Source organism: Leptinotarsa decemlineata, unplaced genomic scaffold (genome assembly GCF_025532065.1).
Source record: "Leptinotarsa decemlineata unplaced genomic scaffold, Ldec_3_MD MMD2_tig00001621_RagTag_RagTag, whole genome shotgun sequence".
Taxonomy (NCBI): Eukaryota; Metazoa; Arthropoda; class Insecta; order Coleoptera; family Chrysomelidae; genus Leptinotarsa; species Leptinotarsa decemlineata.
The window spans coordinates 2,779,592-2,791,829 of NW_027412566.1; the positions used below are offsets into that span (position 1 = coordinate 2,779,592).

Genomic DNA, 12,238 nt, shown 5'->3' on the forward strand with positions numbered 1-12,238 from the left:
TTATATTTTTTTTATTCATTTTATCAAATTTTAACTTTGTAGTTATAAACACTAGACCAGGGCTGAAGCCTTGAAAAATGGTAAAAAGTGAAAAAAAATAATAATAGGATGGAACCCATTAGGAATGGAGGGAAATATGATAAAAAGGTAACTTGTAAATAAGTTTCCATATCTTTTTTACTGTCGATCGTTAGCGATATCCTTTGAAATAGCAATAATGGATCGATGGCTATAATATCTCCGTTTACTTTAACGAAAGATTGAACCGTTTTTAGAGACAAGACTTCAAAGAAGATTCTTTTTCTCAAAATATTGTATTGAGAGATTGAGTTTTTTTTTTAATTTTTTGCATTTTCTGAGAACATTCAGTACAGTAATGTATGTTTTTTCACACCACTAGAAAGTAGAGATTTCATGAAACAAAATGCACACAGACTTTTTCAAAAAAAGCTGATATTTTGACGCGAGAATTTTCGATTGAAAATTAGGGTGCTTTTTTGATTTTGAGTCAGAATAAGGTGAAAAAATAAATATTTTATAATTACAGTGTATTTGGGAAATAAAAAGGTGAGTTTTCACCAAATTTCGTGGAAAACTTCTTCTTTGAAAAAGATAAAAATAAAAATTCAAAAACTTAGTTACTTACTTGAATTTTTGACATAAATTTTGAGGTTATGTGAAAAAATTGTAAATGCAAAAGTGGTAGATCTTTTTATTACCTACAACTTTGCTATTTAACTTTTCTCTATAGGACTTGTAGGACAATGAATTTTCATAAATATACCTTCCACAAAACTTATACGATTATTATTGTTTCAATTTCACAAGAAATAATGAGTTCTTAGTTAAATTAGGTGCTCACCGAAAAGTAGTTTTTTCGTGTTGATGATAATACCATTTTAAAAACCATCAGACATATTAGATACGTATTTAAAAAATAAAGATAAAAAATACTGCAATAACAAATTTTCGAGACAACACCAACACAAAACGACATGAAACAAACGCATGGATTTATCTGTGATTCTGATAAGGTGGTGTCTGTTTTTCAATCAATAGCAGAAAGAAAAAGAATGAAAAAAGTGTAAATTATTCAGGTATTTCACGTATCAAATTGATCACCATGTGTGATCTCTCCAAAGCTTTTGATTGTGTTTCACACGAACTTTTAATAGAAAAACTTACATTCTATGGCATTAGAGGCACGCCGTTGAACCTGTTCAAGTCTTACTTAGAAGGTAGACAACAGTTTGTCCATCTTAACAACAGTTCTGATTCAGAACTGAAAATCATAAAACATGGAGTACCGCAAGGTTCTGTTCTTGGACCCCTGTTGTTTATCATCTACATTAATGATCTATGTTTTCACATGAGGACGAAATGTCAAATTGTCCTATTTGCGGATGATACCTCTTTCATCAGTTCAAACAGCAACATTTCACGTCTTCTTGATAATGCTGAAACCTTGATGACTAAAGCGGAAGCTTGGTTCTCTGCCAATAACCTTCGACTGAATAAAGGGAAGACACAAAACCTCATAATTTCCTGTAATAATCAGATCACGTTAGGTAAGCATTGTAAGTTGCTTGGGGTTGTTTTAGATGATCGTTTGAACTGCACTCCTCATATAGATATATTGAGTAAGAGACTATCCAGTCTCTTATTTATGCTTAGACAGCTCAGGTACTGCCTCAATTCGAGCATGTTAAAAAATGTTTATTTTGGATTATTTCATTCTGTGATCAGCTATGGTGCGATTCTGTGGGGTAATGCAGTTGATTCCTCAAAAATATTCAGGTTACAAAAACGCGCAATAAGACTATTAGCTGGGGCTAGGTATAGAGACCACTGTCAACCACTGTTCAAAACAATGAGGATTCTACCACTCCCTTGTGTGTATATATACCAAAATTTACTAGAAATCCATTCAGAAAGGCAGAATATACAAAAAGTTTCCGGCCTGCATCATTACACTACCCGGGCTGCTACGGCTGATGATTTAGTATTGCCACGTTACAGGTTGTCCAAATCTGAAAAAAATTCATTAGATTTTAAACTATATAATAAATTGCCCTGCGAATTTAGATCCATGAACGAGAAATTGTTCAAAATTAATGTAAAAAATTATCTTCTCGAACATTGTTTTTATTCTAGAGACGAGTTTATTCAGACAACAATTCAATTTTGACGTGTATTACCCAATTTATGTGATTGTGATATATTTTATATTGTATACCTGAAGGCTTTTTAGATAATGTTATTATATATTCATTCAATATGATATATTAATTGTGATTGACTTGCTATAAACCTTATCATGTATGAGTTACATAGTTAAATAAATATCTATCTATCTATCTATCTATCTATCTATGCAGTATTAAGGCCATCGACATCTCTTCTAGTGTTAACACTATCGCATTTGAGCATAAAAATAAAAAATGTGTCCATATTCTTCTTCATGTTCAATGAGAGCTGTAGGGTTTTTTACATTAAGTTTGTCAGAGTCTCTCATGTGTTCTGAAACTCGTGTTCTAAGATAACGCCCGGTTTGACCAACATATCATTTGCGACAGCTTTCACAGTTCAATTTGTACACAATATTGGATTGTATTTCTTGTGGTGTTTTAGTTTCGAGAAAAAATGCTTTCCAACTGTATTTTCATTTGAAAAAGCCACTTTTATTTCTTCGGTACTGAATGCTACTCAGAACAAGAGCAATGAACAGACCGCCGTTGCTTGAAGTTTGAATCAGAAAACATTACCATGCCGCAGACTGCTTGAATGCCATTAGAATGTTGGAAATAATAGACTGTGGCCGTGACCGTGTCTATTGCGTTTCTTCACATCGAATTGAAGGTCGATGACCATTCGCAAAAGAAGCCGGTGGTTCTCTTTCAATGTCCCCGTTCCGCCTAAATTCCGAGAGAATTTGGGAAGGTGATATTGCGCGGAATTATTACACCGATCGTCAAAGAGTTTGTTGTGTATGAGACGATTGAGGAACCGAAGTTCGATGAACTAGATGAGTAGGTGTTGTTTGTTTTCTTGTCGTGTGAATTATTTAAGGAAAACTATATGCGGATCCTGAATACGCATTACTGGAGTATTTGCTAAAACTTCGGTACTGAGATTAGTTGATCAGGGCTTCAAATAAACCATTAACTTATCTATAAGAACAAAACCGACGAAATCATTGATGAAAGGCTTTTCACCAGAACTTGAATGTATTTCAGTCGGAGGCTAATATTAAATTGACGACTGAATCACCCTCATCACAGTTTGGACAACTATTTTTGGTGCGCAAAGATTTTTTTTGCTTGTTATTTTGAAAATTCTTGGAAGTTATTGAAAAAATTATACGAATAAAGTTCTACGTACGTGGTATAGTCGAAGTGAACGATATTGTTCATACTTAAAGTTGGCGGCTCTCTCAATGGCCAAAAAAACCAATACATAGAAATGAACCGGCAACGAACTAGTCCACGTGGACTGTAGAGTTGGCGGTTTGTATTGGATAATTTTTACTAACCGTGTTTTATGATTGTTTTATGAAAATCAAAAAATAAATAGATAAGTACTTTTTGATCATTACCATATTGCTTTCAATTCAAGAGCCACCATTTTGTCTTCAATCGAGGACCGCCTGCCCGGTACTGAAGATGCCCAATAGGCTGAAACAGCTAAATACCGGTGGCTCTTGAATTGAAATCAATATGGGAATGATCAAAAAGTACTTATCTATTTATTTATTTATATATATATATATATATATATATATATATATATATATATATATATACATATATATATATATATATATATATATATATATATATATATATATATATATATATATATATATATATATATATATATATTTATACAGGGTCCTGCAACAGTGGCGCGGTGTTCCATATCTTTTGAATATCTAGAACTCAAGCTCTGAATGAATATAATAACATGAAAAAATAGTTATTTATAATGTTTCTTTCTTTTAACTTGTTTGGTTTGATATTGCACGATTTATGAGTGAAATTCTGCATCCAATGAAAAAATAATTTTCCATTTAGCAAAAAGTGATAGGTACATACATTTATTTCGTTGAAAAATATTTGTTTGGACACCTTCTAATGTACAAAATTGAAACAAGATATCTTTCGTATATTTTTATCAGTCGTCAAATGGATTTCGCTTTGAAAAAATTACCATTTTTCGAAAGAAATGCTCATTTAAGAAAAACTATTGAACTTAGCCATAGGGAATACTTAATGAAATTTGTAGAGGTTTCGTTGGCGCTTCTTATGGATCAATAATATACAGGGTGTTCCATTTAATATAAGGAAGATTTTGCAAATTTTCATTTACAATATTTGGCAAGCGGTTTTTCATACCCTGTATATCACAGGTCGATTTCAGATATATCGTTTGAGAGAGTTACCAATGTAGAATATTTGACCAAAAAAAAATTTCAACTCGACTTGGCACCACTTTATAATTTCAAATATTCTGAGTGACGAATATTGGAAAAAAAAACCTGTCATGCTAGATATCTCGAAAACCATCAATATTTTCGAAGTGTAGATATACATAAAGTTTATTTTATTTTCTATGAAGAAACCGAAAAAGCGATAAAAAATATAGGTTGCCATTTAAAAAGACACAGTTGGGATCCGCCCAGAAAAAATCGAACACCCTGTGTGACCGTCAATATTTTTATTTTGTCGAGCTCGAGCAATAAGGTAATATTATAGAAAATTAGATTCCTATCTGCTTCCTATATAGAGATATGGAACACCGCGCCACTGTTGCAGGACCCTGTATATATATATATATATATATATATATATATATATATATATATATATATATATATATATATATATATATATATATATATATATATATATATATATATATATGTATATATATATATGTATATATATATATATATATATATATATGTATATATATATATGTATATATATATATATATATATATATATATATATATATATATATGTATATATATATATATGTATATATATATATATATATATATATATATATATATATATCGGATAAGTCTAGGGATATTTTTATAACATACTAAATATCATAAAAATAAATGAATAAGGTCGTTTAATTTCGATTAAATTGGTACACTCGACCACCCTGTAGATTTCTATGGGTTGAACAAAGCCTGCAAAAACGGTAACTAATCTTTTATCAAGTTTTTTACAAACTGTAGGTTTTCGGCTAAAATGAATAATTTAAAAGTGTCGAGTTTGTACATTCTATGCAGTTCTTGCTCAGCAATTAAACTGGAAATATTGTGCTTTAACATAGAACACCGTCACTTACCATTGGCTGAGATGAATAGAGCTGTAGGGCTTCTTCAAGGTGGCATGCGACAAAATGATGTAGCTCTTCGTTTGGGGGTCTCCCAAAGTGTTATCAGAAGATTGTGACGGGGTTTCCGTGAAAGTGGCAGTCCAGCCAAACAACATCAAGGGCGAGGACGCGCTACAACTGCAGTTCAAGACCGATTTTTGGTCTTAACCGCAAGAAGACAACCGACAATCACAGCACCTGAGTTGGTTAACGTGTTGCAGCAGACGCACCAGGTAACCATTGGTCGTGATACTGTAGGAAATCGACTGCATGAAGCAGATCTCCACAACAGAAGGCCACTTAGATGTCCACCTTTGTCGAGAGGCAATCGCGGTAGAAGATTAGAGTGGCGTCAAGAACATCAAAACTGGGATGCAAATGATTGGGCCACAGTTTTGTTTACAGACGAATCCAGATTTGGATTTCATCCAGATTCTCGTCGAGTAAGACTGTGGAGACGACCTGGAAATAATGAACGTTTGAGACACGTCCAGGAAGTCCACACATACAGAGGTGGTACAGTAATGCTATGGGGCGGAATCATGATCGGCGGCAGAACCGATCTCGTTTTTCCAAATCGCTCTCTCACAGCTCGACAGTACCTCGACACCATTCTTCTACCTATCGTCCGTCCGTTTGCTGATGCTGTTGGTGAAAACTTCCACCTAATGCGGGATAATGCTCGTCCACATGTCGCGCGTCTAGTGACTGACTGGATCACAAACGAAGAAGTTGATGTACTGACATGGCCATCACAATCACCAGACCTGAATCCCATCGAGCATGTATGGGACATGCTTCAACGAAGAATTACTCCGCATATGGGAAACATTCATACAACGTTTCAATTGAGAGAGCTTTTATTCGCTGAATGGGCAAATGTACCTCAACAAGACATTGACAATCTCATTTTGTCGATTCACGATAGATGTAGGGCCGTAAAAAACAAGCGTGGAGGCCATACTTTATACTGATTCCAATTTTTTTTTGTATTATGATTTTTTTCGGGGTGCCAAAGAAGAGCCATATTTTTTTTTAGTTTTGCTTATATGCGCACTCAGTATTTTTGACCATTTAATAAATTTTGTTGTAAGTTACATTCGTTTAATAATCACCCGTCAACTTTTTTCCCTAAAGCGATCTAAAAAAAAATTATTGCCATTTTTAAAAATATCCCTAGACTTTTCCGTTATAGTTGTTTCGTGGTTCTTGGGTTTTGGATTCTCTTGGAAAATGGAAAGTTTTCTTGTATTTATTTATCAAGACATTTCGCCCCTGGTTAGGGGCTTTTTCAATTGTGTATTTAAAAATGTTGTTGTAACACATTGGATATTTGACTTATTTGCTTAAATTTATTGATAACTTTTCAAAATGTAAATAATATTAATGTGCTGTTGTTCTTCTTATTTGATAGTGATTGATAGTGAAAGTTCTGGTCATGTTTTTCTATGTTTTTGATGTTTTTTTTTTTTGAGAAATTGGATTGAGCGTTGTTTTCTTGAAAATGGCGGGTGGAGGGATCTTCTGTGTGTGTCGTTTCGATGATTGAGGGAGATGAGGACGGAGTATTATATTATTATTACAATATATTATTATATAGTTATTGTGATTCTTATATAATCAGATATGATCATTGAATAACGAAATTAGTTAGCTCTCCAACTATATTATTAGAGGAAAGCTGCTGGAAGGTAAGTTCCACTATATCATTTACTTGAACTATAACAAGATTATCGAAATGGGTGTCATAAGATGGGACAAAACAGCTCAATGAGCATATGAGATTGTTGAATCTTCCAGAGTCTAAGTAAAAGTGGACAAGTGACGAAAATCAAGTAGTTTTCATAAAAGAGCTCTAAAACAACGCATTTTAAACTTATCATTTCAACCTTTTTCTTTAAAAAATTATTTAAATACTTAAAAAAAGGAATGAAATAATGCATCCAACTTTTAAAGGGATTCGTTTTTATTTCACCATTTGGCAACATCGGTTATAGCTAATAAAGGACAATGAATCTGTTACCTGTATGAGACAAACAAAGATGACATATTTCAGAGGCGTGCTGTTCTGTTTACTTATGTTCCAAGTTCCGAGACATTCTGTAACATATGACATTTTGTGCACCCCTATCTTCCTCTATATAAATAAATAACAAAACAACTGTTGTTTATGTAGCTTGTGGAGGTGGTATTGAACTATAATTTATATTTTGCCTTGATTGTTGATTTATGAAGATAATTTTCCTTTTTTAAAGTAGAATATCTAGATAAGTATAAATTACTTCATCTTGATATAGACGCTGTTGCCAATATGTGAATTACAAACAAATCCCTTTATAAAGTAAAACCCAACATTTGGAACATCAATTTGAATACTTTTTGAAGTGAATTTGAAAAACTCATGAATTAAACTCAACTTTATTTTATTGAAACTTGCATTTGCTGTAATAACCCAAACTGAGGAACATTCCCCATTTCCACACTTCAATTATTCCATTAATGTATTAATTAGGTGAAACCTGTCGATGTTATAATCACTCGAAGTCAAAGTACCTAACCTAATATTCAGTTTCTCCGATGAAGATCCTGAGCGGTTCATTGCTGTTCGTTCATCTGTAATTCTGTAACTCGCATTAGGACCGTCCAGTTCGATAATTAGACCTCCATCGCTAATTCCCTGTCGAAAAACATACTCGGTGATCGAAGTACCTGCTGTTCCTCTTCGGTCGTTCAACTCGACTTCCGTTTCTTCTCTCTTGGTACCGACTAATCGCAGAACCAGCAGCGTTTCTTAATTGCCGCATAACATGTCTTTTCGAGATTGGAACTGGAAATATGGTTGTATTATGCAGGATACGGCTGTTTCTTTTTATTAATTGAATGAAATTCGTCGGGATCTCATTTTCACACGGCGTTGGTTTGGAAAGTTTCGTTTCATACAAGTTGATCAATGTATTCATTGTGGAACGTTCTAGAATGTGGCTCGCAGCAGACAATAATTGAGATCTTCTTCATGAAATAATAATAATTATTATTTTTATTTTCATTCAATTACATGATCCAATATAAACACAAAAATATGATATAATATGAAACACGTACTTATTTAATTGGCTCTATTACCATCTTATCATTTTTTTTTGCAGAAATGTTAGGCGTACACATTCTCGAACCATCAGTCCACCCTTTCGTAACTGTGTCGTGAGTGTCATACAAAGTTTCGTCCGAATAGAAAATTTGCCGTTGTACTTGTTTATATTTAGTGATTTGTTCTAAGTATTTGTTACGCAATTCCACTATTCTTCTGCTTTCCGTAACTGCTTGACGTTTGTTTATTATTTTAAATCTAAATCCTAGTTTCTTTATCCAATTCTGAAGAGTTTTGTCACAGCAGCTCACGTTATGGCCGGAAGTATTCAATTTCTTCCTTATGATTTCAGTTGTGGGAATCTCATTGCTTTTATAAAAGTTGTATATTGTTTTTTTCAATAATTTTATTAGACAAACATCTAAAGGTTTTGGTAACCCTGTATCACATGGCGTCTTGCGTTCATAAGGTTGGTTTTTGACTATTTTACATACAGTTGAAAAAGGAATTTTGGTCAAATCTGATGTTACTTGTAATAGTTTGTTTCCCTCGAAACCAAACTTGAGATTATCGAATAAGAACCACCAAGTCTACAATCCACGTGGACTAGTACGATGCCGGTTCATTTCTATGTATTGGTTTTTTTGGCCGCCAACTTTAAGTGTGCACAATATCGTTTACTTTGACTATACAATCATAATTGTTCGAGTGCAAATATTTTTTTATTTTAGAAATGTTAAAGCATAAATAAATATTGAGTTTTTATTCTTGGCCAAGAGACTCTCTCTCTTTTTGTTTCGAAATGAATATAATTTCATAATACGAAGTGATGGGTCGATCTCATTATAAAGCTTGAAGACATTGTGGTTAAAGCTTCTTCGAAACAGAGAAGATTTGTAAGGTGAGACATTTACAAAAAAACCACACCCAATTTTTTTTTATTTAAATTTTTATAACTTTTGCAATTTTTGTAAGCGGCACTTGAATTTTTTCAAAAGTTATCTACACGCTATTCCAAATCTAATAACACTTCGTTCACATCTTTTAAAGAGGGCGAAAAAAGCACAAATTAAATCAACCTCGGAACAAATATAATGTGATCTGAATTATTATAGGAATATAGGCTTTCAATGTTTTGGTTGGTTTCCATCTTTTGCCATGGTCATCTCTGGTTACTCTCAAACGTTTCAACTACAACTGCGGCAGTCATCTTCAACCAAAACATTGATCTGAATTTATCATTCAGAGATTCAACTTGTACGGACGAAAATATAATTTTGTTTGAATCATATTTTTCCCTTTTCCTCCCTTATTTGCTCCTGTTGAATATTTTACTGGCAAGTACCTATAGTCGCCATTAACATCTACTCATTTTCTCCGTTGTAATACAATCAAGGACTGGGTCAATGACTCGGACCGTTTAGAGATGAACCGTTCTCGTTGGAATATCAATAAACGAAAAATATTCGTCAATAATTTATAGGCATGGCGGTACTAAGACCAACGAACTCATTAATTAATTTACTAGACAATCAATACCAACAAACTGGTTGATAATGTTTCCTTGTAAACAAATGTGTATCTTAATGTATCAGAAAATCAACGATTAATACAAATTGGATTATTTTCCGCTTTAGTTATGTAAGTACTCGTAGTCAAAATGGTTATTTCTATAGGGTATACCAACAGGGACTTCAGAACTTTGACAATTAATAACGGCCATCTTGTTAAAGCTACATCTGTCAAATTTGTTCAGTCTATTTTACACGCTTTATTTTAGCTTCACCTGTATATATGTATGTTTATATGTATGTATGTTTGTTTGTATTGCTTAACATTGTCCTCTCAAGCTCGGGATCTGTATTGATTGATCTATTCGCGGGCAGATGGCGCTGTATGTAACCTCCTTGATCAAAAGACAATCAAAATAAAAAATGGATTTCAAGAATTATAAGTGTTAGCGAAATTTTGTACTACAGATGAAATATTTAGATATTTAAATATTTTCAATTACCCGTGATTTAGTACAGAAAAAAGTTTTGAACGAAACGGAAGATACATTATAAAATCTAATTCGATTATTTGAAAGCAAACCAGAATAAATAAATAAAATTATTCACTGAATTAATATTTTGAATGAAACTTCAAATGAAAACATCAAGACTGAATCGTTTTTTGAAATTATTACTGCAAATTTTCTCTTTACTTCGAAACAAACTTTATAACTGTCCGCCCTCTATTGGAGACTCACTATACTACCTGCATCTCAGTATTACTATAGAATTTAGGACCTCAAATTGAGTTGTTGTTAAAGATTAATATTACTAGTGACTAGAACTTTAAAAAAATTATTTTTTACAATAAATCGGACTAAAAAGTGAAAAATAAACATAGAGTTTAAAAAAACTAAAAAAAAACACGCTTTTATAGCATATGAAACTAAAAGGTAAAAAATAAATATAGTTAAAAAAAAGACACGCTTTTGAAGAACATCGAACTAAAAAGTTAAAAATAGTATTTTTAAATAAGCTTAAAACAATATTATTGTGAAAAAAGCTTAGGCGCTTTGTGCCATATTTTTTGTATATTGTTTTAAGCTTATTTTAAAAAAATCATTTTTAACTTTTTAGTTCGATGTTCTTTAACAGCGTGTTTTTTAGTTTTTTAAAACTATATTGATTATAATAATCAATTTATAACTTCTACAAATATCATGTTTCTCTTTCTATATGTTGAATGCGTCATTTTTTATCAGAAATATTTATTTTTCTTTGGGAGGATCCTTTGACTTATCAAATATTTTAATCATTTTGAAATCAGAATAAAACAATATTTCAAATCTAGATGTTTTTACAGTGTAGAAGAATATTTACAAAATAGTTCTTACAACTATCATAGTTGTATATGATACTAATATATAAGTAGGGAATGTTAGTTGTTGATCTTGGTGTCGAAGATAGAATCTTATTTTTCAGTTAATCTTTTTCATTTTTTATTGATTTTTTCAGGGATTTTAAATCAATTTATATCATATTAGACAATGAACGTCCGAACTAATGAAGAGCTTTTGTGAAATGGTTTGTTTGTGCTATGTATATTATTGTTTTTCATTTTGTTTCTTTGATATCTGAGTGTTTGTTTTTTTACCAATGACTATGTGTAGATGTTTACAACCTACTGTTGTAATTAGACTGCTACAAACATTATGTAACGTAGTTAAATAAATCTATCTATATATCTATCTATCTATATATATCTATCTATCTATTTACCTATCTATTTTTCTTCCGGAGGATCTTTGACTTATCAAAACAGCATAAGAAACATTTCCAAAGAATTATGAAACGAAAAATCTGTTTTTTGATTTCAATAAGTTTGTTTTTAATACCTCCATTCCTCCATACGATATTTTTTTATTTCATTTTTTTTCAGTCCATGCACGACGTTTTGAAAATGCAGTCTGGGGATATGACGATAGAATGGAGCTACATTTCCAGTAAGGATATACCGGGTGTTATTCTCCACGACAGGCTCATGACGGATGCCGTTTTGGGAACCAGACCAATCAAAACAGAGCATTCTTACAGTTTAACGTCTGATGGAGATAGTTTATCCAGTTCGCCACATCATAAAGTTGATGGTGAGTATACTGAAAAAATGTTTTCAGGGGCTTGATCGTAACTTTTAGAGTATTAGATACATCAAAATGAGATTTGGTATAGGTGAATAGTTTTAATAAAGCCCGATCACTTCCAG

General features: G+C 32.2%; 1 protein-coding gene across 2 annotated transcripts in view; it reads left to right on the forward strand.

Moving 5' to 3' along the window:
• Nucleotides 1-12,238, forward strand: part of LOC111509550 (cyclic AMP response element-binding protein A) — a 107,872-nt gene that overhangs the window by 75,453 nt on the left and 20,181 nt on the right. For both annotated transcript variants that reach the window (XM_074176172.1, XM_074176171.1), the window contains exon 2: nucleotides 11,915-12,122. In XM_074176172.1, the coding sequence (XP_074032273.1) occupies nucleotides 11,915-12,122 (208 nt within the window). The remainder of the gene's footprint in view (nucleotides 1-11,914; nucleotides 12,123-12,238) is intronic.